The 25825-nt window shown below is 42.2% G+C and overlaps 1 protein-coding gene across 3 annotated transcripts in view; it reads left to right on the plus strand.

Moving 5' to 3' along the window:
* Positions 1–25825, plus strand: part of TGFBR3 (transforming growth factor beta receptor 3) — a 141371-nt gene that overhangs the window by 62489 nt on the left and 53057 nt on the right. For all 3 annotated transcript variants that reach the window (XR_014549636.1, XM_083620624.1, XM_083620625.1), the window contains exon 4: positions 19351–19488. Coding sequence is in view for 2 of the 3 variants with exons in the window: in XM_083620624.1 (XP_083476750.1) it covers positions 19351–19488 (138 nt within the window). In the remaining variant the exon portion in view is untranslated. The remainder of the gene's footprint in view (positions 1–19350; positions 19489–25825) is intronic.

Genomic DNA, 25825 nt, shown 5'->3' on the forward strand with positions numbered 1-25825 from the left:
AGCAAATCTACAGCCCATTTAATTTCATTCTCTTTGGAGCAGACAATTTATGAATATTCAACTATAAATCCACAGGTTGATATTGAGGACAAAGCAGCTGCCTTGCTTTGTAGTAACTCACCTAAGTGGGCTTTTCCAGAAGTGTTTTCCATATCTGTTTTGTTTTGTTTTTTAAGAGTGTTGTTTAGTGGCCTCTTGTGTACACTGGCATAGCACATTCCACATCCGCAATCTCTGCTTTACTTCCCGTATCCTTCTAAAAGTGGGGTTGTTGTAGCCTTTAGGGATGGCTGCTGAGAAAATGAACAGGAAACTAGGAAAAGGCTGGCTGGCGACAGTGGAAAGCAGAAGGCTGTAAACAATTGAGCTAGATCAGAATTCTTTGCTTCTAGGATACAAGGCTGAAAACAAAGCAGAGCAAAGGTTATCTTCACCCTCATTGTAAAGAACTGAGGCTTTGTGCCCAGGTTTCATTCAAGGAAAACCACAGCCTCCATCACCTTGTTTTGAGCACAGAGATGCTTCATCCCTTGAGTTGTTTCCTGCTGCCTGGCATTCTGTTTAGAAAAGGCAGAGATTTATAAGTTGACTGTTCAGTGCGTCCAAGATCTTGGCACTTAAACAGTATTTTCCATTCTGTTTTTTCTTTGTATACCCTGCTAACATGTAAAGTGGTGGCAAACAAGCTCGCACATGCACCTGGTGATCTCGGGAGCACGGTGAAGACGCTCTTATTTGAAAATCCATTTCACCAGTTGTCTTGTTAGAAGTGTGTGCTTTGTTTGTTCCTTAAACTTGTCACATTACAGGTTCTGCTAAATTACATATGCCTTTACATGCTGAGAGGGAGTGCAAATGCCTTCTTGCAACAAATCCCTCATAGGCCTCATGCATTAAACATTCTTCCGCCGTTATCCTCGTTCTCATAAATATACAACATGTTGTGGTAACGTTATTTTGACACTCTCTCCGAATATGCGGAAAACAGAAGTCTGTCAAATGTAACCACTTGGGGGCATTGATGATGGTGGTGATGATGATGATATGTTGCAAGCAGAGAGGTCGTGATAAAATTAATGGAAATGATTTTTGCCCATACAATGTATAGCTGAAGTATTTGCAGAGTTGCATCAAAAATGTTTGCTGGGTGCTGAGACGCCGGTTATAATATCTACTCTATGGAAATCCAGCCCTGGCTTTTCCAGGTAGGACTGTGAATGTCCCCTGTCTGAAATCCCAGAGAGCCACTGCCAATCATAGGCAGCATTGATGGACCATTGGCTCTGACACAGTATAAGACAGCTTCATATGCATGGCTTTCCAGCTAAATATTTTAAAGCACTGTCTTCTCCACCTGGTTCCTTAGTTTTGTAGCTGTACTGAAAATAATGATACAGTTTGGAGGAGGAATAAAAGTGGTTTTTGTTTTGTATTTTGGTTATCAAGATTTAAAATATTTCTTAGACTTGTCAGCTGTGTAATTATATACATGTCTGCTCAGAAGCAAAGCCCATTTAATTGGGTACTTTTTACGCCCCCAAGTAATTGGGTATGTTTTCAGAATATGTATTATTATTAGTATTATTACTATTACTTTTTTTAAAAAATATTTTTATTTAAATTCCAATACCAGATTTAAACATACATATTCAATATTATCACAGATACATAAGTTTGACTTCCTTCAGCTCATCTGCAAATCTTCCATTTTCTAATCTTCTATCCGCAATTCTAAATTTAACACTGCCTTTTATTTTAAATAAACCTTTTCCCTTATTCCCTTTTTTACAGTGTTTGTAATATTATTTCTTCACAAAGCTTCCTGTAAACCCACAAACGTTATTTGGGTATCACAAATGCTTTTCATATAGTCCACAAATTTACTCTAGTCCTTGGTAAACTTAATAATAGTATTATTATTATTACTGCTACTGCTTCTGGGTTAGTAACTTTGGGGCTAGTGTTGACTTATTTTGCATTTGTATATCTTGTAGATGTTGTGTTGAATGTTTATTATGTAAGCCACCTTGGATGAATTGTACACAGAAAGGTAGCCTACAGAGAGATATATACAGTGGTACCTCGGTTTTCAAACATCTCTGTTGATGAACATTTTGGAACTCAAACACCGTAAATCCTTTGGTTTTCGAATGCGCCTCAGAAGTTGAACTGGAAATGTGGCTTCCATATTGAGATTTTCGTTTTGAGGCTTCCGTTTTGAGTTTTCAGTTTTCGAATGTTTCGGAACTTGAACGGTCTTCTGGAATGGATTACGTTTGAAATGAGGTACCACTGTATACGTATTTTTAAAAAAGACTGTTGAGATCTCAGGGATGTGACTAGGTAGAATTAAGGCACTTCTCCCTGTATAGGAAGCCATATGGTAGTGCCTCTGTTGGTTTTAGAGGCAGCCCTTCTCTTGCATCTGAGAGGGAAAGCTGGCAAGTTAAGGATGTGTTTTCCACCATCACTTCTCTGCCTGTATTGCTTTCAGCGGTCCCAACCTTGGTATAACCCCTCTGATTGCCCATTCTCCGATGTTTAGATATAACTTAATACCTTAATAGGTTGTGGTTGTTGAGTGGGTTTTGGCTGAAGGGGAAATGGAGTGTCTTCTGGGATTCTCATGAACAGGGAACTGAGCTGTGGAGGGAGAATATACTATAAATGTCCCTGTCCAAAACAGGTGATGTGAAGATGCTCATGAGATGCTCACAAACCGTACTTGGGTACAACAGCACTCTCCCCACCTGTGATTTCTAGCAACTAGGGCTCAGAAGCATATTGCCTCTGCCTCTGGAGATAGAGCACAGCCACAGTGACTAGGTGTTGTAGTTCAACAACATCTAGGTGCTTCCTCATCCCTGCTATATAGAGGTTTCAAGATCTAGACTGCCCACTGGTCTGAGCAATTTGGGGACCCTACTTTTACTGGTGGACACAGGTACCGTTTCTGGCTTTCTTCTCTGTGTCTTAGTTTCTCTCTACCTCACTTTGCCTTACCCACCCAACTTGACTGGAGTTGGGTCTCACAACAGTAAGTCCTTCACTATTTCTGTAAGAAGAATATTGATAGTTTACATTATGCCTAGTTCGTGAGCCTTCTTAAAAAATCTTGAACAGTTAATCCTCTTACACGTTCGAAATGTTGCCCAGGAATGTATTGATTCAATCCACTTGCCTAAAGTCTCAGATTTACTGACCTCCTTTTCTCGGCAGGTGTAAGGAATTTCTAATAACACTTAACTTTTCAGTAGCTGCTTAATGCTTGGGAAAGCAGTGTGATACTGTGGAGATTGACACCCAGGAGCATAAATAAAATTTACCACTGAGCTGCTTAAAGATTTAAAGGTTTCTTCGTTCTTTTCATAAGGACGTGTTTCTAAAATCTTCCTTAATTACAGACAGAAAACTTGAATCAGTAAAAAGCAAATTCAGCTGCCTGGAGCTTCAAGCAGACAGCTTATTATCAAAATGAGAAAAGGATAACAAAAATATTAATCTCTTATGGGCAGTCTTAAAGAAAATTATGTGCTCATGCATATGGAAACTGTTCAAACGTTGGCAGCTGAATTACCTAGAATTGTGATCCTCCTCAGCATGACAATGCTTAATGTACACCTTCAAACAGGATGTAAAAAGCCAACAATAGAATTGTTCCTTGATATTTCTGGTGAAGCAGGTGGCAGATGCTTATTTCAGAAACTCCTATACAGACAAATTTTCTACCATCTAAAATCCATATATTGCATATATGAACTTGAGAAGATAGCTAATACTGTTGGACCTTTGGTTCATTTTGCACACTATTGTCTCCTTTTGGCTAATGGCAGCTAGCCAGACAAGGGCCTTTTCTAGCACGTTTCCTGAGATCATTTTAATTAGAGAAGTTAGGGATTGACCAGTTTCAAAAAGCTGAAGGAGCTACTGGGTGTGATCCCATGGTCAGAAATACTCAATGAGAAGGGAGTTCAAGAAGGATGGGAGTTTCTAAAAGAAGAAATATTGAAGGCCCAAATGCAGACAATACCAACAAGAAAGAAAAGTAGGAGGCATCTAAGGAAACCGGTGTGGCTGCATAAGGAGCTTGCAGATGAGCTGAGAGTTAAGGACATGTATAAGAAATGGAAGAAAGTAGAAATCACAAAGGAGGAGTATATACGAGTAGCCAACAGTTGCAGGGGGAAAGTCAGCCTGGCTAAAGCTCAGAATCAGCTCAAGCTTCCAAGAGAGGTTGAAAATAATAAAAAAGGTTTATTTGGCTATGTCCGAAGTAAGAGGAAGAGCAAACAAGTGGTAGGTCCTCTGTGTGGGGAAGAAGAAGAAGAAAAGACAGAGAAAAGGCGGAAGTACTCAACACCTACCTTGCCCCTGTCTTCACCCAAAAGGAAAGTGATACCCAGCCTTGTGATAACAGAATAAATAATGTAAGGAGGGAGCTGCAGCCCAAGATAGGAAAAGAGAAAGTTAGGGAACACCCAGCTACAAATCTTCAGGGTCTGATGAGCTGCATCCAAGGGTACTTCCAAAGGAGCTTGCGGATGTAATTTCAGAGACTTTGCCTATTATCTTTGAGAATTGTTGGAGAACAGGTGAGGTCCCTACAGACTGGAGGCGGGCAAATGTTGTCCCCATCTTCAAAAAGGGGGGAAAGGAAGACCCGGGTAACTGCCGACCAGTGAGATTGCCATGTGGACTCTCCTTCCTTGGAGGTTTTTGAACAGAGGTTGGATGGCCATCTGTCATGGATGCTTTAGCTGAGATTCCTGCACTGCAGGGGGTTGGGGTCCCTTCCAACTCTACAGTTCTAAGATTCTATGACCTGGGGACCTTTTGCATGCAAAGTCTGCTCTGTCGCTGTGTTGTTGTCCTTAGCTCAGTATTTCAGCTTTATATTGTTGAATGACACAGGCAATCTTCGAAGTGTGAATATGATTTCCCAATGCTTCTAAAGATGGGAAAATAAGAAAAAGGGCAGAGCTTCTAGGAATATATACAAAGAAAAACAGAATAAAAACATACATATTTTCCTCTTTTGAGGTAGGAATTGAATTGCAAAACTATGAAAAAACACTTTTTGAAAGAGATTTTCATTCATGGAATGTTGTGATAGGGAGATCCAGGATAATAATGAAACTATGGAATCTCTGCCACCCTACAGATCAGTTATAACAGTGAAAAGAAAGAAGAATAAACCCAAATTCCAGGAGGCAAAACTCATTTCCAATATCTAAACATCGTAGTTGAAGCAGCATGTTGAAACCTATCCTGTAGCACTTGTCATCATACATGTATCCAGCTAATTTTAAAGTGTTACAGCTTATTTCACTCATGCAGTAATTAGGAAATATTGTCTGATCTCATTCAGAATTGCAGCTAAGTTTTTTGCTGTTATCAGGACAGTAACAGCTAGTCCTGTGATTCAGTTAATGATGTCAGACAGTTAATTGCCTTGATTAGTTCACAGTGTTTTTTTGGCAACATCTATATATTGAAGAAACAACCATCTATAGCCCCTTTTATCCATTGAGTAAGTTGCAGTATTCCTGCCTACACAGAAAATTATGTCTTGTTTAATGTGGCATCTGCATCTTATTTACTTTGGACTGAAGTCTCTTCTGGGTTGTTTTCTAAGACTGTTCAGAAAATTACTGGTCATTTAATTTGAAAACTCTTTCATATTTACCAACCAGAATTTTCAGAGGAAGTTGTATGGCGGCCAAAAGACTATTTGTTTAGAGCTTCATGTCCAACAGAAACATGGAGCTAATCATAGTTTACTCAAAAAGAGATAATAACCAATTATTTTCATGCAGAGTGAACCCCAGCTGGGTTTCTCTCCCTCTCTCTCTCTCTCTCTCTCTCTCTCAAAATCTGCAGTAGAAATTGCATACGAATCATGTATATTTTAAAGAAAATGCTGGAGAGGAGTATGGGATCATACAGAAGCCCAAAGAGATTTTTTTAAAAAATTGTTTTGCATATACTGATTTGCTTCATAAAGATTGGCACTAACATTAAGATCTGGTCAAAAGTAGGAGATAAGTTGAACCTGAAAGATGCACAAGAATATAGTGAAACCGGGAGAAGCACAGTGATGTTAGACGCTACCATAATCCATTTACTATTAGTTAATTAGAGATCTAGTCATGATAGGGTGCTGTGAAATAACACTTTGGCCTAATTCAGACCGAAAAAACAAACCATGGTTTCTTGTTACCCGTGTGAAGCTTGGGCTTCCATTCCTATTTCCCACTTTGGCCAAACTAGGGAAACTGTGGTTTGTACAAAACCCAGTTAATTAGCAAGCCAATATATCAAGCCAGAATAAAAACCAAAAACTGCTACTTAAACAAACTAAGAATGGAAACCTATAATCTCTTCCTAAGGGAGAAAGGGAAGTGTTTGAGCACAAGCAAAACATGGTTACAAGCAGTTGCTGACTTTATAAGCAGTGTGCTCACTTCTCTCCTTCCTTTGTGTGCAAGGGGGAAGAAACCAGAAGCTTCTACTCACTGACAACTACGGTATGCCACTGCTTAAACCAAAGTTTGCCTGCAAAAACAGCATTCCAAACCATGACTATGGATTGGGATGCTTGTTTGCAGGCAAACTCTTGATTAGATGAAACCATATTTGCTGTGCTTGGATGTGCAGACTGCCAACCAGAATCGGAAACTTCTGATTATCTCCACCCTTCGCATGTGTTGGAAGGGGGAGTGGCAAGCAGAAACTGTGTGCCAACTGCAGTCTCACACTTGCAAGTGCCAATAGCGGCACACCCTGGTTTGCTGTTACATAGAACAACTAGAAATGCTTTAAAATTATAGCTCCAAATAACCCAAGCTTGAGTTACACAATAAAGGGCTCATCCACACTTCCACTTGTCCGAGCAGTTTTCCACTTGTCCCGTACTTTCTAGGCACTGGTCCAAGTGGTTTTGCTACTTTCCCCAGGGAAAACTCGCTCTTTAGTGATAAATCGGAACAAACAGCAATCCGCTGAAAACCTGATTGCTGTTTGCTCCAATCCAGTGCTAAACCACAGGTTATCCCAGAGGAAAGCTGTAGGGCAAACAGTAGTGTGGATAAGCCCAAAGTGAGAGAGAATCAGTAGAAATGCTGCAATGCAGCACAAGGCTTTTACTCTAACATACACACCACATTTTTTTCCATTCTGTAATACTTAAATATAGACACCCTTACTAGGCCCCAGTCTCTTAAAGCTCCAATGTTTTCAAGTCCCCTATGACTCATATACTTCTTTTTTCATACTGGCTCTAAGTGTGTGTGTGTGTGTGTGTGTGTGTGTGTGTGTGTGTGTGTACTTTATTTTAACAGCATAGCGTTTCATTTTAAATTGGACATTTCCTGCATTTGACTGAGGTTTTTCTTTTTCTGAAACACACACCTGTAAAACGATCTACCTCTTTCATACACAGCTGGAGAAATGCATAATCTGTTGACTGACTTGACCTTCGGTGTTTCAGAAATGCAGATATTCTTCCATGGGACTGTCACTTAAAAACACTATTTTGCAATTAACCCAAGACAAAAATTGCTCTTTATTAAGTGGCCTGCCAAGGGGTATTAGTTAAAGTAACCTTTAAATTATTCAGCATTTTACACTTTGTAATGGAGTGAGATTGCAAAGCTACACATTCTTCCCTGAAAATAAGTCTGATTGAATATAGGAAGAGCTGAGCCGGATCAGAGCAAATGCCTTTCTAGTCTCGCACCCTGTTCTCACAGTGGTTAACCAGGAAAGGGGCTCAACAGTACTATTTCCACTTGTACTCCTCAGCAATGGGTATTCAGAGACATACTGCCTTTAACACTGGAGGTTTATCCTTCATGTCTAAATCCCTTTTCAAGCCATTCAGGTGCAGCCATGAATTTCACCAGCCATGAATTTTAGTGAATTGCATAGTTTGTACTGTGTGAAAAAAGTTACTTTCTGTCTTGTGACCTGCCTCTTCCAACATTTAACTTCATTGGGTTGCTCCAATTTCTAGTATTATGAGAGATGGAGAAAAACTTATCTCTGTCCACTTTCTGTGCATATTTTTATACACCCCGGTCATTCTCCCTACATTCATCCCTTTTCTCTAAATTATAAAAGCCCCAAATGTTATAACCTTCCTCTTAAGGTAGTTGACTCAGTTCCTTGATCAGTTCGGTTGCCAGTTTCTCTGGACCTTCTCCGGCTCTACAATCTCCTTTCTGAGTTGTGGTGCCCAAAACTGAACTCAAGTATGATCACACATCATAGATTTGTAAAGCAGTGGTGTGATATTGGCAGTTTTGTTTTCCTTTCCTTTTCTAATTACGCCTAACATGGAACACACCCTTTACTGGTGCTCACTGGGTCAACATTGTCTTTGAGCTATCCGTTGTGATCCCAGGATCTCTTTCCCGGACAGTCACTTCTCATTGCAGGCCTCGTAAGTGTCTATCCCCACTTTGTTACATGTCTAGCCTGTAATGTACATGGCACGAAGAGAATGGAAAGCCGAATTGGCTCGGATATGCCATTGGAAAGCTGGCTTTATCAGAACGATAACATCCCCTTTGCCACCGCTGGAAACTGCACTAGCAAATGGAACAAACTCCCTTGCCGTGTTTACACAATTTCTTAATGGGCAGCACTGTCTGAATTTTTGTCTCTAAAAACATACCTGTTCACAGAGATGCTTCTGTTTTCCGAGTAAAGAATCCTGTATTTCTGTCGCAACAAATCTAACTGTAAGACAGCTTAAGGAGAGATCCTTCCCCCCACATAAACAACAAGACTGCCAGGTATAGAACTCCAGATGTATCAACTTTTTATGTTCAGAAAGCACCAGGTACCTTGCAAGTTCTGGCACACAGTCACTGGGTATAGCATGTTGAAAGCTTCTGTACTCTCATAATTCCTATTAATGGTGTCATTCTGTGGCCAGTACGATTTTTAATGACCTGATAAGCTGGGAATGGGAAACCTGCAATCCTCTGGTTGCTGCTGGACTAGAACTCCCATCATTCCTCACCATTGGCCATGCTGGCTAGACCTGATGCAAGTTGTAGTCCCTCAATATCTGGAGAGGAATAGGTTTCCCACCCCTGTCTTAGGAGGTACTACTACAGTTCTGCAGAACTGCACATAGGATTGAAGGCCTCTACAGTGCAAAACTATACACAGGAAGGAAGTCCCATTGCGTTCAATGAGGCTTACTTGCAAGTAAGTGTGCATAGGGCTGCAACCTAAATCTAATAGCACCTGGAAAGACCTACATGTTCCTTGTCATGGATGCTTAGTGTGATTTCATGTCAGTATCATCTTTGTTGAAATTTAATTGCCAATTATTTGAGAGATGGTGCAGTAAATTTTTCAAAGTGAAGTCTTATTTATTTAAATAACTTACCCCCACCTTTCTGTTCTGGAATGTCCACTGCTAGGGTTGTTTTGTGGTAAAAAAAAGTTTTGCAAAAAAAAATATGAGATGGCCAGGCCTCATGCTGTAGCTTTTGAGAGAATAGTCTCTTGATCTCTGTGGGGTAGCTGGCAAAAGTTGGCCTTGTGACTTTAAATAGAATTAAAAGAAGCTAATGGGTTCTTTTTTTAAAATGTGAAAGAGGCAGCCCCTGACTACCAAGGATGCTTTTGATTGTGCAAAAATCCTCTTGACCTCTGTGCGCTGTGGTGAGCCGAGACACACAGATTGTTAGGGGTTTTATATGCTCATTTTGTAAACCAAAAGATTTTGCAGGAGATCTTGTTTTGCTTTTCCAAATCCATATCTGTATTAAGGCTCAGAAGCAATGGATTTGGTAGTCTCATCTTTAGCTCCTGGCCTCATATATATACGTAGAGTTTGTTCGGTTTAAAAACCCCATGATTATAAAGGGCAGCTGGATGAAGCTGGACTAAGGCTGCAGTCTTACTTACTATGCATGCTTCTAGATTTGCTCAGGTTATACTAAAAAGCTGGTAACTATTAACCCAAAGCTAGAACTGCTGCAGGACTGTGTGTTTTCTGTAAATCTGCAAGCATAGTATCTGCTGAGGAATTGGAATGTCAGGGAACTGAGATGTCAGGGTTTTTAAAAAGCTAATTTCTTATCCTCAGTGTTGCAGTCAAAAGCAAAGAAAAATGTAGGCAATAGCTGCGGAAGGCCAGGCTAGCAGTCCCAGTGCTCAGAGCAGATAATAGCACAATTTTTACTCTTTATCCTCATGTTATGGTACTTATTTCTGCCTCCTCACTTTTGCTCTGTTTCTGCTAGGCATCCTATTCTACCATTTTCTCCATTTCGTCTCTCGTTTCCCCGCTCCTTTCTCTCAGTTACAAAGAGAAGTTCTCTAAAATAATTAGGATTGGAAAGAGATGCAATTATGCCAAGTATGTTAATTGTATGCATCTTTAACTGTGCACAGGGCCAAATAAATAATGTGGCTTTCCTTAGGCTTTGGCTTTTTCATTATTACTTTTTGCATGCTTTTTATACCAGACTGGATTAGTGTGCCCAACGTAAAAGGCTGTGTGAAGATACTGTATAATTTGGCAGATCTCTGGTAGTTTTTGCAGAGCAGGTGCTTAAAATTGGAAAGCAGCTGAGGGCTAAAGAGATTGGCAATATTGTGTGGCAAAATTAGGACTTAGCAGGTCTATGTTTCTGCCAGTTCCTTTAGCTTCCTTACTTTATAGGAGCCCTAAAACATTTCCAAATTTTAATTTAAAACAAAAGCCTTAAAAAAAACCCGAACTTTGATTGATGGTTCACTCAAAATGTGGCAGCAAAGTGGGATGTAAACTGTTTAGGAAAGTAGTTTCCAAAGAATGATCCTGGGAACTTAAGACATTTGTTGGACGTTTCCAGGGCTTCCAGAATGAGAATGGCAGTCATGAATGGCAAACCACCTCCTTCTAAAAGGCCACAATTGCCAATCTTTTTCCATAACGTACCACTGGGGGAATACCAAGTACATTTTAGAGTTCATTCTCAATTATGATGCCGAAAAGAGCTGGCCATCCCACCCCTCTCTCAACTGAATGCATATTCTAGAGAAGGCTTTCCCAAACTTGGGTCTTCCAGTTGTTTTTGGACTACAATTCCCATCATCCCTAACTAGCAGGACCAGTGGTTAAGGATGATGGGAACTGTAGTCCAAAAACAGCTGGAGACCCAAGTTTGGGAAACCCTGTTTTAGAGTAGCCTTTGCCAAGCTCTCTAGATCATGGGTAGGGAGCTAGATCTGGCTGACAGGCCAGATCCTAATCTCCCCCATGGGCCAAATCCCAATCTACCCACCTCTCAGACACCTGATGTCATAATAATGCCAGGGGACTGACACTTATCAAAATTCAAATGAGGTGGCTCATAACCAATCTGAGGGCACCACTGAATGACACTAGGAGCACACCTTCAAAGAAGTTCCTAATCAGCTGACTGTCAGTTACAAGGGAGCACCTTTGAAGTCTCTGCATAGAGGGGAATGCTCCTAAAACAGCAGCATTTCCCCCTCTGCAGAGAAATGAGTTTGGATTCAAAGCCCTTTCAATGCAAACCACTTCTTCTGAAAAGAATTAAATGCTAGAGATAGTGCTTTGAATCCAAGCCACTTCCTCCAGCCCCAAAAGAGAGCTCTCTAGAGCAGGTGATCCCAGCTGATGGTTAGAACGTCAGCTCTCCAGGACTCATTTCTTTGCACCTCCCCCAACCTGTCTTGATTGCCCCATATTGCAGTAGGCATGGCTGCCCACTGGCAGCCACGTTAACTGCAAAGCACGTCAACATTGTACGTTTTTAGATATGGACATCGAAAGATATGAATCCAGATCAGGTCATAATAATTTTTGGGTTCCAGTCATGCAGGTATGTTTGGGGATGCTAAGCTGTAGTTTGAGGGGATCAGGTTTTATTGTTTCCTTCCTCCTGCTGAATATATAGCCATGTCTCCTCGTACCAGTTTTGTAGTCTTTTCAATAGCTGGCTAAATTGGGACGCGGGTGTGCGCAGAAGGGATCACATGGTTACGGACCACTCCATCATGAACACATCACATCCTTTTCCTCTTGCGCCCAGAAGAGGAAACACAATCCACCTTGGCTACAGCTGTGTCTCAGCAGCTTAAAATGGTCGAGGGAATCCGCTTTTAAGATGATGGGATTGTACACAAACAGAGGTCGGCCCAAAATTTTGGGCAAGTTCGCAGTTGTGTCCAAAAATAATTGCTAAGTGGTGTTCAAATAACTACTTGTATTCATTATGACTGATGCCCATACTCCTTACTCCCTGCAGGACTGGGACAGTTCTCATGCATAGGGATTCTTGCTGTCCTGCAGCACCGCACATCTAATGGCCAGAGTGGGATACTGTAACTTATCAGCTTTGCCAGACCAAATGATGTGGGGAGCCAATAGTAGCCTGGCAGGATCCTCCACTTTCCCTTGCAAGGCCTCCTCCAGGTTTTAGGGGGCCTTTGACATAGTGCCCCTTGATGGTCACCCATCTCGGTTAGTGGAAATCTGCAGTAACAGCAACAGTGCACTAAGCACCGCCAGGTAGATGGGTCTTAAACAGGTAAAGGACCCTTGACTGTTAAGTCCAGTCGCAGACGGCTCTGGGGTTGCGGCACTCATCTCGCTTTACTGGCCGAGGGAGCCGGCATTTGTCCGCAGAGTTTTTCCAGGTCATGTGGCCAGCATGACTAAGCCGCTTCTGGCGCAGCAGAACACCGAAATCAGAGCAGCACACGGAAATGCCATTTACCTTCCCGCCGGAGTGGTACCTATTTATCTACTTGCACTTTTTGGTGTGCTTTCGAACTGCTAGGTTGGCAGGAGCTGGGACCGAGCAACGGGAGCTCACCCCATCGTGGGGATTCGAACCACTGACCTTCTGATCGGCAAGCCCAAGAGGTTCAGTGGTTTAGACCATCTTAATTTTTCACGGTGTCCCTGATGGAGGGCTGATTTGAGTTTGGAAAATTAAAAGGGCAGTTAAGTCTCAGCACTTCTTGGCATGGAAAGCTGGAGAAATATATTTTAAACGGGGCCCAGAACATGCATTCTGGGCTCTGCTGAGGCACTGGGGCCTTGGCACTAACTTAAGGTTGGCAGGTGTTGGCACAAGCTCTCCAGTTGCTGTCTTTTGGATCTTGATTGCACACCTTCCTCTGGTCTCTCTCAACCCCCCCCCCCCACTTCTCTTGACGTTGATTTTGCACTGACCTCTTTGGAAAGGGACTTTTACAGCCTTGCCTCCGTGAGGCGCTAGTAATGTTTGTGTGAAATGCATCTCTCTTTTTTCAATTATTGTGGGGGAATAATTATCCTATCTTTTGCGTCTTCAATTTGCCATGGTGCAATTTGTCTATCCAATAGGCACTTGTCAAAATGTGGGTTTCTTCTTTCAGTAAACCATCTGTTTAAGGTTAAATGCAAATGCTATTCTTTCCACATATGGAAATTGCATTCACATCGTGGTACAATGTGTTTCTTGCTATACTGAAAGATACTTTTTTCTATAATTCTTTCAAGGCTAAATTATTGTTAGCAGTTCACTTCGCCATTCCGTGACTGGTTTGGGGGAGGTTACATGTGCTGGAAAGATGAACAGCGTGGGCAGGGACATGTACGTTTATGAGTCCTTTTGTTTGGCTTTGGGGTATTCTGTGTGTCTGAAAGAATCATCAGAGAATAATGGGATTTAGAAGAAAGTGCACAGATACTTCATTGACATACCATAACTCTGGAGGTTTCAGATTCTACTAAATATTATTTTTTTAAATCGTAACCTGAAGCTCTACAGCAACAAAAATGTATCCCAATCCCAGAGCAGATTATAAGTATTGAATGCTGTTAATCTACCATCACCATCTAGATCTAAATCAGGGTTTCCCAAACTTGGGTCCCCAACTGTTTTTGGACTACAGTTCCCATCACCCCAACCACTGGTCCTGCTACCTAGGGATGATGGGAGTTGTAGTCCAAAAACAGCTTGGAGGCCCAAGTTTGGGAAAGCCTGATCTAAATGAATGGAACCAAAATTATTTGTGACACATTATATAATGCAGACATGAATTCAGGACATTATGTAAGTTCTGTAAACAGAACAATTTAGGGTAGTAAGGGTTGGCAGTTGATGCCCCTGGCCTAATGTAGCCATTTGGAAGGTGCTGCTAACCCTTTCCTCCATAGCCTGTCTTCTTTCCTGTCTCCCTTCTAGGCTTCTTGAAATTGCTTGGAAGGAAAGGTCTTCCAACAGCTAGGGGGAGCACAACCATCCTTTTAGCTGTTTCCAAATTGGGATTTTGTGGGAGTCTATGGGTTTATAGGAAAAGAAAAATAGTAATCAGTTGAAGAAGAGGGACCACAACTATTAAAGGTGCAGGAGACCTGCTGCACGCACAATCTCTCTCTCTCTCCCTAGCCATTCTAGGCAAAGCCAACCTTTCTGCTCCCAGTTGAAGCTTCTGGTTGGCTACATGCACCATCAGTTTTCTTTTTTAATCAGTTGGCAGCATAGAGAACCTGTGAAGCAGATCCATATAAACTACTGTTGTTGCATCTTTCACACTTGAGAAGATAAAACCATGCTATGGTTGTTGCCCATTTAATTTTTTTAAATTGTTCACCTTTCAGCAGCTCTGTCCAGTATAAAATAGTACACTTGCAGGTTATGAGGGCAAAAACGTGTGACTGAACAAACAACAATAAAAAGAAGAACTGAATGAATAACTTATTAAGAGCAATCATTGTGAAAAATCTAGTGTATAGCTAAATTAAAAGTCAGTAGTTGGAGAAGCTAGGACCAAAGCCAGCCCCTGAAAACCAGTTTCCTCCCAACTCTCAAGTTACAAACTGAAAAGGAAAGAGAGGGTCATGGAGAATGGCATGGGGCTTATGAATATAGAAATGATATGTTGGCAGTATGTATGTTTTATTATGAGTTGTGGCGTAGCAAACTTGTGACAAAGGAGGTGGCATTGGTGAAACTGTTGCCAAAGTGTGACGAGGCAGGGTTTGAAAAGCGTTGAAGAAGTGCGGCAGACTTTATGAATATGCCCTTCAGATTTATTAATTTTTATCACAACTCCCATCATCCCTGACCATTTGCTAGGGCTGATGGGAATTGCAGTTTAAAACATCTGGAGAGTACTATGCCGGGGAAGGCAATTTTAGAGACTTTCCCAGAAAGCATTGCAATTGATTAACTTTCTGTTTGGCAACCCGAACAGCTACTTAAATTTATAAAATGCTTATATTTTCAAGACATATAGTGCTGTAGTAGTTTTGTGATCTGAAGATACAAAGCAAAAAAAGTGCATTCATCTTGAAAGTCCATTTTCTCTCTTAATGCTTTTCTGAACAGCTGCCTCAATATGGGTACTGTAACTTGATATATTTTTGCCCTGGTTTATTAGCACAAATTTGTAATGGTTGTTTTGGAAAAAAATGTGCTGAAAATTAATCTGGATCCCTTCACACTACAGTGGTTAGTTCAGCATTACAAAACCTTGAGCATTAACTTTCATAACGGTCTTTGTAAACGTGTGATTTGAGGCCTTAAAGTCAGCAAAACCAAATTATACTTCAACAGTGCTTTCTTCTTTGATCATTTTTCAATATCTGTGCCCCCAGACTGTTCCTATAATACAAATTACTTTGCCAGAATAATGGGGCACGAGCCCATTGGTCTGTTTTTGTAGTTTGGTTGCTATGGTGATCCTCAGCCTTCCATAAAAACTGGTATCTCCAGGGAAACTGCAAGTTTGCAGCTGTCTTTACCTCCTTGATATTGTATGTGTCTGCAACGCACTTTCGAAAGAGAGTCTTAATAACTGCAGAGGCATGCAAAGCCTATATTGAAAGATTATTCACTTGATAATGCCCATTTTTCATGCGCTGGGTGTATTAGCTACAAAATGCTTTCAGTGAACTCTATAACATTCTCTCACAACTAGGCCTTTTTCTTTCTTATTGACTGCTATATCTATAGTGGAAAAGAGGAAACAAGTGTTTTCTGAAACTTCCATTTCCATCTTAACCAAAACTACAGTGGTACCTCGGGTTAAGTACTTAATTTGTTCCGGAGGTCCGTTCTTAACCTGAAACTGTTCTTAACCTTATAGCTAATGGGGCCTCCTGCTGCTGCTGCGCTGCCAGAGCACGATTTCTGTTCTTATCCTGAAACAAAGTTCTTAACCTGAAGCACTATTTCTGGGTTATCGGAGTTTGTAACCTGAAGCGTATGTAACCTGAAGCGTATGTAACCTGAGGTACCACTGTACTTGTATCATCCTTTGAATGATGGTACATGTTGGTTTTGGTTGTGTTGTAAGCACATATTATTGATGTTTTCCTGTTCGGTGCATCTTCAGAATACAGGCGATGGATTGCATGATAGCTGGCCTAAGTCACTGTGCCGCCTGAGGCAGGGAAGTCTACGGCTTCTTCCCTGACCTACCTTTTTGAATTGCTTTGCCAGTACATTAGCAGTGGCAATACTGGCAGTCCCAGACTTAGGCCATCTTCTCTCTTAGTGTCCTTTCCCAGAAGGAAGCAGTGTGGGAAAATAGCCCTAAAGAGTACCTGTGCCGCCATGACTTTGCCACAACAGTGGGTGACAGAGATAAGGGATGACGAGAGGGAGTGTGTGACCCTGAAAGGAGCCTAGGCTTGTTCACATAGCATTAAACCAAGGCTAGCTAACGTGGTTCCCTACAAATGGACTACAACTCCCATCGTCCCTGACCATTTCTCTTGCTGTGTGGGGCTGGTAGTTGGAGTCTCAAACATCTGGAAGGTACCATATTGGCTACCTCTGCACTAACTGGTGGTACAGTGGTACCTCGAGTTAAGAACTTAATTCGTTCTGGAGGTCTGCTCTTAACCTGAAACTGTTCTTAACCTGAAGTACAACTTTAGCTAATGGGGCCTCCTGCTGTCGCTGCGCCGTTGCTGCCCAATTTCTGTGCTCATCCTGAAGCAAAGTTCTTAACCTGAGGTAATATTTCTGGGTTAGCAGAGTCTGTAACCTGAAGCATCTGTAACCTGAAGCATATGTAACCCAAGGTACCACTGTATAACCTTTCATCCCAAATGTCATTCCCAGTGGAATCGCAGACACTTCCTGTACCTTCAGGTTGCTCAATTTTCCTCTTTTTCATGGCCACTGTCACCTGGTGTGTGCTTGATTTTTTAAGAGAAGTGAGAAGGAAGTTAGATTATCTTGTTTATACAGCTCTTGAAGGAAATATGTTAGTACGTTGTGGGGTGGGGGAAGAGAATTTGGAAAAATATGCCCAGTATTCCAAACATTGATAAGTTCAAGCCAGAAAACTATGATTGCCCACTTAAAATGAAGGAAGAGGTTTTAGGATAATGGTTAAACTGAAGTATTATTTACTGCTGAGCAGGTGTCTTTCTAAATTTGCCCGAACACTGTCGCAAGATCCAAAATATCTCATCTCTTTCCTGGAATTGTTTTCATTAGCAGACCTCATCCCGAGCTTGCTGGACTTCTCCTAGACTTCTTCCCTAAAGGGTGTTCAGCCCACACGCCAGACTTTGCAACGGAGAATCGCTCCTGTCTTTTCCTCACAAGGGCTCACGAGGCTTGTGCCTTTGTGGCTGCCCAGGGCCCATACACCCAAAATCTCCAAACCTGCCCACAGAAGTCTGTTAACAGCAAATTTAGAAATGATGGGGACCATATGGCGACTGAGCTCCGTGGAGCCAGGAACCCCTGGTGGCTTTGGGATGGTGGCTTTTCCCAGCAGTGCAGAACAGCTAATAAATACATTGTGACTACACTTAATCTGTGGGCGTCAGGGGATGTAGTATTGAATTGTCAGTGGCTTTGGAATTGCTCTGTGGTGTAGTGGTTAGGAGCGGTAGATTCGTAATCTGGGGAACCGGGTTCGCGTCTCCACTCCTCCACATGCAGCTGCTGGGTGACCTTGGGCTAGTCACACGTCTCTGAAGTCTCTCAGCCCCACTCACCTCACAGAGTGTTTGTTGTGGGGGAGGAAGGGAAAGGAGAATGTTAGCCGCTTTGAGACTCCTTCGGGAAGTGATAAAGCGGTATATCAAATCCAGACTCTTCTACTTCTTCTGTGCAGACTGGGTTATTTGAGGAGAAAATGGGCACTCTGCTGAGGGTTTGGTCCTCCCAGTCAGAAACAGGTTTCCTAGCTTCCCTGCCATTTATGAGGATTAGGCTCAGGAATACAAAACTGTGAACTTGGAAATTAGGGTTCAAATTCCACCTCGGTTCTGAACTCAGTAGGTGGCCTTAAGCATGCCTCTGCCACAACTCTACCCCCACCTGTGAGTGGTAAGGGTGTTCACATGTTATGTTTAAAGAATATATAAGCGGTGTACTCAGTAGTTGAGCTGCACAAATCAGCGAGTGTACACTGTGCTCTTTTCAGTGTAACATGTGAAGAAGTCTAGAGTTGATTCCTCTCTCACTCACTCTTCTCACTGCTCCTGCAACTCCTTCTTCGCCAGTCCCTTTGGGCCCAAACCAACCACAGGGAGAGGGCCAGGCAAGCAGAGAGTGCTTCTCTATCCCCTTGCTTCTGTCACTGCCAGGGCTGCCATACATCCAGGTTTTGAGATCCAAGAAAAGCCCCCAAATGTGTGTTTTTTGGGGGAGATGTTCCACCCAAAAAGCTCAGTAACTTTAAACAACAACCCTAATCACTGCCCACTTCTTTGGAGAAGGTGATTGCAGGCAGCAACAGTAACGAGGAGGAGCGAAGTTAGGGGGCTCTGGGAATTGGCACTTGGTCCCCTGCCCAGCAGATGCCCATGGCTGGCCATACCATCAAACAGAGCCATCTTAGGCTGCTGATTTTGACACTGTTGTTTTACTGCCAGGGAGGTGGAAAGGAACTTGTGGGGTTGTGTGTTTCAGATGCCAAAATAACTTGACCAGATTTGAGTCCTGTGTGCCTGCTTTGAGTTTGTGTGCATGAAGTTTTTTTTGCTCTGTCACAGATAGCAAAATTCCTTGAGATGGCTCTGCAGATGTACACTATTGCTAACCCCTCACCCCAGCCCTGGCAGTGCCTAGGATGTTACCATGTCAAATTTCACATCAGTCATGAACTGAGCAGGTGGGCTTAAGCACATTCCTTTTCCTCAGTCCCATCTGTAACATAAGAAATCATCATCACCATCACCATCATCATCATCTTATCAACTTGTCTGTGTATACGGATTACTGAGAAAATGTACACAAAGCACTTGAAATGTTAAAGAGGCACTATATAAATCCTAAATATTAATTATTTTTTGAATATTTATCAAATAAAGCCACATTTTAATTGGTCGGTGTGTATTTGTGTTTTTTACAGGTCACCTTACATTTGAATCCAATTTCTTCAATTCATATTCACCAGAGGCCATTGGCATTCATACTGAACTCTCCCGTTCCCTTGGTATGGAAGGTGAAAACAGAAAGACTTGCCCCAGAGATTTCAAGGTTTTTCACTGTAAGTATTGGGAGCTTTATGAAGCTTTGTAGCCACTTCATAATGGACCCTACTCAGTTAGCTGGTACTCCTTTCAAAGAAGGGGAAGGGAAAGTCATGTCGATAGAAAGAAATGTTAACTAGTTATCAGGTTTCAGAACAAAGGCTCTTGGGAGCAGTTAGGTGGGTTGTGGAAGCAATTTGAGTTCTCTCCAGTTATTTATTTGAACTTTTGTTTAAAGTGGGGTTTATGGCATTGCCCTTAATGTGTGATCATCAACTCTAGTGGGCTTCCTATTCTAAGAGGCTGTGTGGCCTTGTGACAGATCATAAGCCCTGGAAAGGCATGATAGGAGCAATGTCAAAGGCAAGAGCAAGGAAGAAAATGTTAACTAACAAACAACTTGCTTTCTGTGTGGTCTGCAACCAAATCTCTAATCACTTTGAGACGAGCCTCTTGGTGCACAGTGCAAAGTCTTTATTATTATTATTTGAGGTTTTGTTAAAGGTACAAAAAACTAGGCCCAGGATGAAGTCATGTATGTGCTTCTCAAATACTGGCATGTTGCTCCTGGAGAAAGATCCAGCTATTACCTACTGTTTTGTAAATCACTCCTTCACAGTTTGCCAGGACATTCAAATTTGCTGTTTGTAAAGCTGAGCAGACTGGTTGTTTGGATTGCATTTTTAGGCTATGATATCATGTCTCATGGTGTGTCCTTAAAGCTTCACTATTTAACATCCTAATTTCGGAAACAAACATTACTGTTGCTGGTTGTAGAACAATTGCATGGGGTCCAGTCCTGCTTTATAAAGCACAGCCCACAACATTAAATAGGGCAAGTGATGTTCGTCCTGAATTGGAATGGGAGAGAGTGAGTGTTCTCAAATTGCATCTGGAACCCAGAGGACAATCCAGAATGTATTAATGAGAACAAATGTTATTACCACATGTACTAAACTCATTGGAATGCAGTTTATAGTGTAGTATTACACTATTCCTGCTATGAGCATGTGGGACAGAAAACTCTGGTTTGGGGCATCTAATCTGGAAGAAGAGTTGTGAAGTGGATATTGTCTTGTGAGCTGAGCCTGAGACCCAGCCCAAATATTGGAGGGGCAGGGGGAATCACATCGCTCAGTCCTTCTGGTGCTATACTACAGGATTCAAAGATCAGTTTAGTGCCCTGTGTATCTTGACCCTGAGATGGCCATTTGATCCAGAAGTGAACTATTCTGTAAGTTTTTGTTTCTCGCATCTTTCCCTTTTCCCAATATTAAGTTCAGTTTACTACACACTTCTGTGTCAGTTTGCAAAATACACGTGTGAATAATATGTGTGGCCAGTTCTGAAACACATAGAAAATTTCTCCTTACTAGCCAGAGTGTTCAGAAATGTCTACCCTCAGGCTGAATTGTGCTGCCCTCACAGTTCCTCCAATGTCTAGGATGCAGAATTATTCAAGCTTACTCTGACCCTCGTACTGAATATTTTCTTGCTTGATTGCCAGACTTTCCATGCCACTACATCCTGGAAAACATAGTATTTTGAATCCTTGCACGTTCCCGGTTTGTTTTATTTTTTTAATTTTGAAAAAAAGTCCATTGTTTATAAAGAGAAATATGTGTGTCTTACATGATGTACTAATGTCAGAATTATTGTGTCTGTCTCTATGGAAGAATTTAGCTGGATGATTCATAGACTTTCTGGCTTCTGTTGCTGATGTAAAAGGACATTGCTTTTTCATTCAAAAATGTGAAGAGGTTATTTTCCATCAAAAACTCAATATTTTGAGATGAAGCTTCTCCTAATAAAAAGATTATGAACTAAAAGCACCTATACTTTAAGGATTGAAAGAAAGGCATTCTGGAGCAACTGGCAGCCAAATTAAAAACTTTCAGTTAAGTTGCCACATAACAGTATGAGAGCTGTCTTAGTGGAAAGCCAGTCTCAGAGGCCATCCAGGTACCTCTCAGGAACCTCTCAGCTAGCTTCTCCCATATTTTGTCTCTAGCATCAAATAATCAGAGAAATCAGCTTTGAACGTGGAAGTTCTATTTTTGGTTATCGTGGTTAATATCAATTAAATGATACAGTGTTCAAAGCCCTTCACATGCATATGTAAGGTAGACCAGTTCTTTGTGGCCTGGTTTTCAATGAGATGGTCAAACCTGTTTCTGGATTAAATTGTTCCAAACTGCAGGTGGGGGCTCACATAGCCATGTGATCATCCACACTAAAAAAAATCCTTCCACATAGATTAGGGCTGTCATACATCCAGAATCTCTCGGACATACCCAGGATTCATCTGTAGGAAATGGCGTCCAGGGAAACCCGGGCATATGGCAACCTGGAAGTGTTGGGTTTTGGGGGCGAATTTCCTAAAAAAATAGCTCAAAAACTTCATTTTCTTTTTGGAGATTTTGCAAAAAAAAGGGGGGGCGGCTCTACAATTTTTGTATCTAGGTGCCAACTGTAACATAGATGACAAGAAAAATAATAATAATAATAATAATAATAATAATAATAATAATAATAATTTATTATTTATACCCCGCCCATCTGGCTGGGCCTCCCCAGCCACTCTGGGCGGCTTCCATAAAAACCAAAAATACAGTAAAATATCACACGTTAAAAACTTCCCTGAACAGGGCTGCCTTAAGATGTCTTCTGAATGTCAGGTAGTTGTTTATCGCTTTGACATCTGCTGGAAGGGCGTTCCACAGGGCGGGCGCCACTACCGAGAAGGCCCTCTGCCTGGTTCCCTGTAGCTTTGCTTCTCGCAATGAGGGAACCGCCAGAAGGCCCTCGGCGCTGGACCTCAGCGTCCGGGCAGAATGATGGGGGTGGAGACGCTCCTTCAGGTATACTGGACCGAGGCCGTTTAGGGCTTTAAAGGTCAGCACCAACACTTTAAATTGTGCTTGGAAACGTACTGGGAGCCAATGTAGGTCTTTCAAGACCGGTGTTACGTGGTCTCGGCGGCCGCCCCCAGTCACCAGTCTAGCTGCCGCATTCTGGATTAGTTGTAGTTTCCGAGTCTAGGCTAACCTTTCCCCTCCCACAATGGCTCTAGGCTAGCCTTTCCCCTCCCACAATGGTTTTCTGAGTGCAGGAATTTAGTGAGCCTTGTTTGGTCCTGCTCAAAGAGAATATAAGACTATGTTCTGTCTCCACTGCTGGAGGCAGCATGCCTCTGAATGCGTGTTGCTGGGCATCTCCAGTGGGGAGAGTGCTCTTGTGCTCAGGTCCACCTTGTGAGCTTCCCATGAGCATCTGGTTGGTCACTGGGTGGACAGAGTCCTGTACTAGATGTGGACCTTTGGCCTGGTCTAGCAGGAATCTTCTTGTATTCTCAAAACATTCAATGGCGTGATATCCCCTCCGTGACATGCTTCAGGCGTACCACCTTCTGTGAGAACTAAGCCTCATATGTTTTTGTATATTATGGAAAAGATAATTTAAAGAGTGGGTGAGGGGGTGAGGAAATGGGCCGATAGGAGAGGGTTAAGAAGCCCCCTCTTCACTCCACTCTTTAGCCAGAGTCCCCCTTCAAATTGTAACTTCAGCTGTTGCATTATTTCAAAGCAAAAAAGAAGAAAAGAGTTCTGAGGAGGGAAAGAATCACAGAACTACAATGGTACCTCAGGTTACATACGCTTCAGGTTACATACACTTCGGGTTACAGACTCTGCTAACCCACAATAGTGCTTCAGGTTAAGAACTTTGCTTCAGGATGAGAACAGAAATCGTGCTCCAGTGGCGTGGCGGCAGCAGGAGGCCCATTAGCTAAAGTGGTGCTTCAGGTTAAGAACAGTTTCAGGTTAAGAATGGACCTCCGGAACGAATTAAGTACTTAACCCGAGGTACCACTGTATATGTAATTCCTCCGTTAGCAATATTGCAAATCATATCTTTGATTTTTCAGCGACATTCGTTCTTATACATCTTTTATTTGTATTTTTATCACCCATGCTCGTAAAATCTTTCTCGGGCGCTTATTATCCCTTTTGTGTGTCCTCTGTGAATAGACAATGTGGAAGAGGACTGACTAGAACTACAGCCTGTCGACAACTGTACTTTTGAATGTGATTCACGAGGGAACAAATTCATAATGATTTTGGAGGATTTTTAAAACCTGTTTTGCATTGAAAAAAACTGGTATGTACTTTAGGTTGGTTTCTTCCCCTCCACAGCCCCTCACATCTTGTTAGGAAGTGAGTTATGTTCTCCTCTACTAGGGGGATTAATTTAATAGCAGGAGTAAATCACTGTGAAGGGTAGATTGTTTGAGGTCTTTGGTGACTTGTTCATTCAAGCAGTGCTGGAAATGAAACACACGCACACATACATACAATCCAAATTGGGGCGCATAGGATTTCAGCTTTAGCCTTATAGGAACCTAGGGGGACTTATTTCTGGGTAGAAATGCATAGGATTGTACTAGTTCACATGACAGAACACTGTTCCATGACAAAACACTTTGTTCCATGCTGCCTGTTCACCTACTCCATTCCTGTAGAAATTACCACTTGGAACTGGGAAATATCATTCATATTTGAGCATGATCCCTGTAAATGGGATCCTGCTTGAAAGCAGGGTTTGGATCGCAGGGTTTATATGCCTCCATGGAACATCTTTCAGAGCCTTCTGGAATTCTGCCAGTTTCTGCCTTATTTCTTCCTTGAACTTCCTTTCTTGGACTTGACTATACAGCTGCCAATAAAACGTTTTAAGTGTGTTGTAAAGTGCAACATACAAATGTGACACTAGATGGCGACAGTGAGCTATGGCAAATTCAATGTATTTTTCAAAACATTTTTTAGAAAAGCATTTTCACAGCGTTCTTTTAATATGTGTGTAGATTCCACCTTACTTTCCTCATCTCACTTGGAGCAGAGGTGGATGTAAGTGTGTAAGTCTAATCTGAATAGACCTACTGTAAAACAACACTGGGAATGCATGGCCAAACTGAATAAGCCTCTGCTGTTCCCATGTACCACTTTAACCACGTAACCTGACCCTTTGCCAGATTAAGGCTCTATAATGTACTGCATTCACATACCCATAGGAGGCCAGTGTTCTGGCTTCTCGTCCAGCTGTGGCAGATTTCTTCGCCGTTTAGCATTTCAGTTAAAAGAAAAGTCTTTGCACAAGGAGCAAAACAATTAAACATCGGATGCAAAGCGGTTTCATTAGCAGTGCCCTTAAACCCTAGAGATACTCGAAGGCAATAGGGGAGAAAGCCATTCCTTTCCCCCTTGCAGGTTTTAAATATCTCCAACCTGCTGTTCCGTCCTGGAGGGTAAGGGAAATCCCAGCCGCACTATTGCTAATTCCTCTCCCTCCTTTTTTCCCCTCTTCAAGCAAGTTTCCGCATGAAGGCATTGGCAGGAAGCCATGCTTTTTTATTTTTTATTCTAGTGTCGAAGAGGTGGCCTTTGCAGGTGTTACTCAGCTGGTGGAAACTTTTGCTTCAGGAGGTAGCCCTTTGACTTTCATGGCTCGAGATCTTTCCTGCTGGAATGTGGCTGTTTGTTATGGAAACTACAATGAATCTTCCTTAGATACTTCATGCAGTCCGTGGCCACAGAGACATTAGTGGGTTTAAACATTCAGCAGAGGGCATGTGCAATGGTTTACTATTTTGAACATTCTTGACACATAGCCAGCGATATTTATTCAAAGGCCTTTATAGAACACCCTTCCTCCTATGGGACCAGGGCAGGTTACATGCAGCACAACACAATTAAGCCATGTAACTTCTTCCTCCCCCAAAGGTTGTGCAAAAAAGTGCACCTTGACCTGACATCAAAATGTAGACAGTGGACGCTCGGGTTGCAAACGTGATCCCCGCGGGAGGCACGTTTGCAACCCGCAATGCTGTGTCTGCATGCATGGGTCGCGATTCGGTGCTTCTGCACATGCACAAAGTGTGATTTAGCACTTCTGCGTGAGCACCAAAACCTGGAAGTAACCCATTCCAGTATTTCTGGGTTTGGCGTGGTGCGCAACCTGAAGCATCTGTAACCTGAGGTATGACTGTACAGAGACAAGATGCACCTAGGAGGGGAGGGCTTTCCAGAATTTGGGGACCTCCAAATTCTGTCTCTCTCTTACACCCCCCCCCCCCGGCATTAGCTTCATATATGTTGTAGGGCTGAGGACTGTGATGCAAGTCCCTACATGCCACTAATGTCATTGAGGTGGGATTCATGAGCATCCCTGCCATACCCAGAATTCTGGATCAGGGCATTTGGCTGCATGACTAAAACATCTTATTCCTTGCTCAGGATGCAGCCCTTTGAGAGGTGTGCAATCTACCATTGGTTCCTAACTCTATATGTTTGCGCAGGT

Source organism: Podarcis filfolensis, assembly GCF_964270895.1.
Source record: "Podarcis filfolensis genome assembly, chromosome: 6".
Classification (NCBI taxonomy): Eukaryota; Metazoa; Chordata; class Lepidosauria; order Squamata; family Lacertidae; genus Podarcis; species Podarcis filfolensis.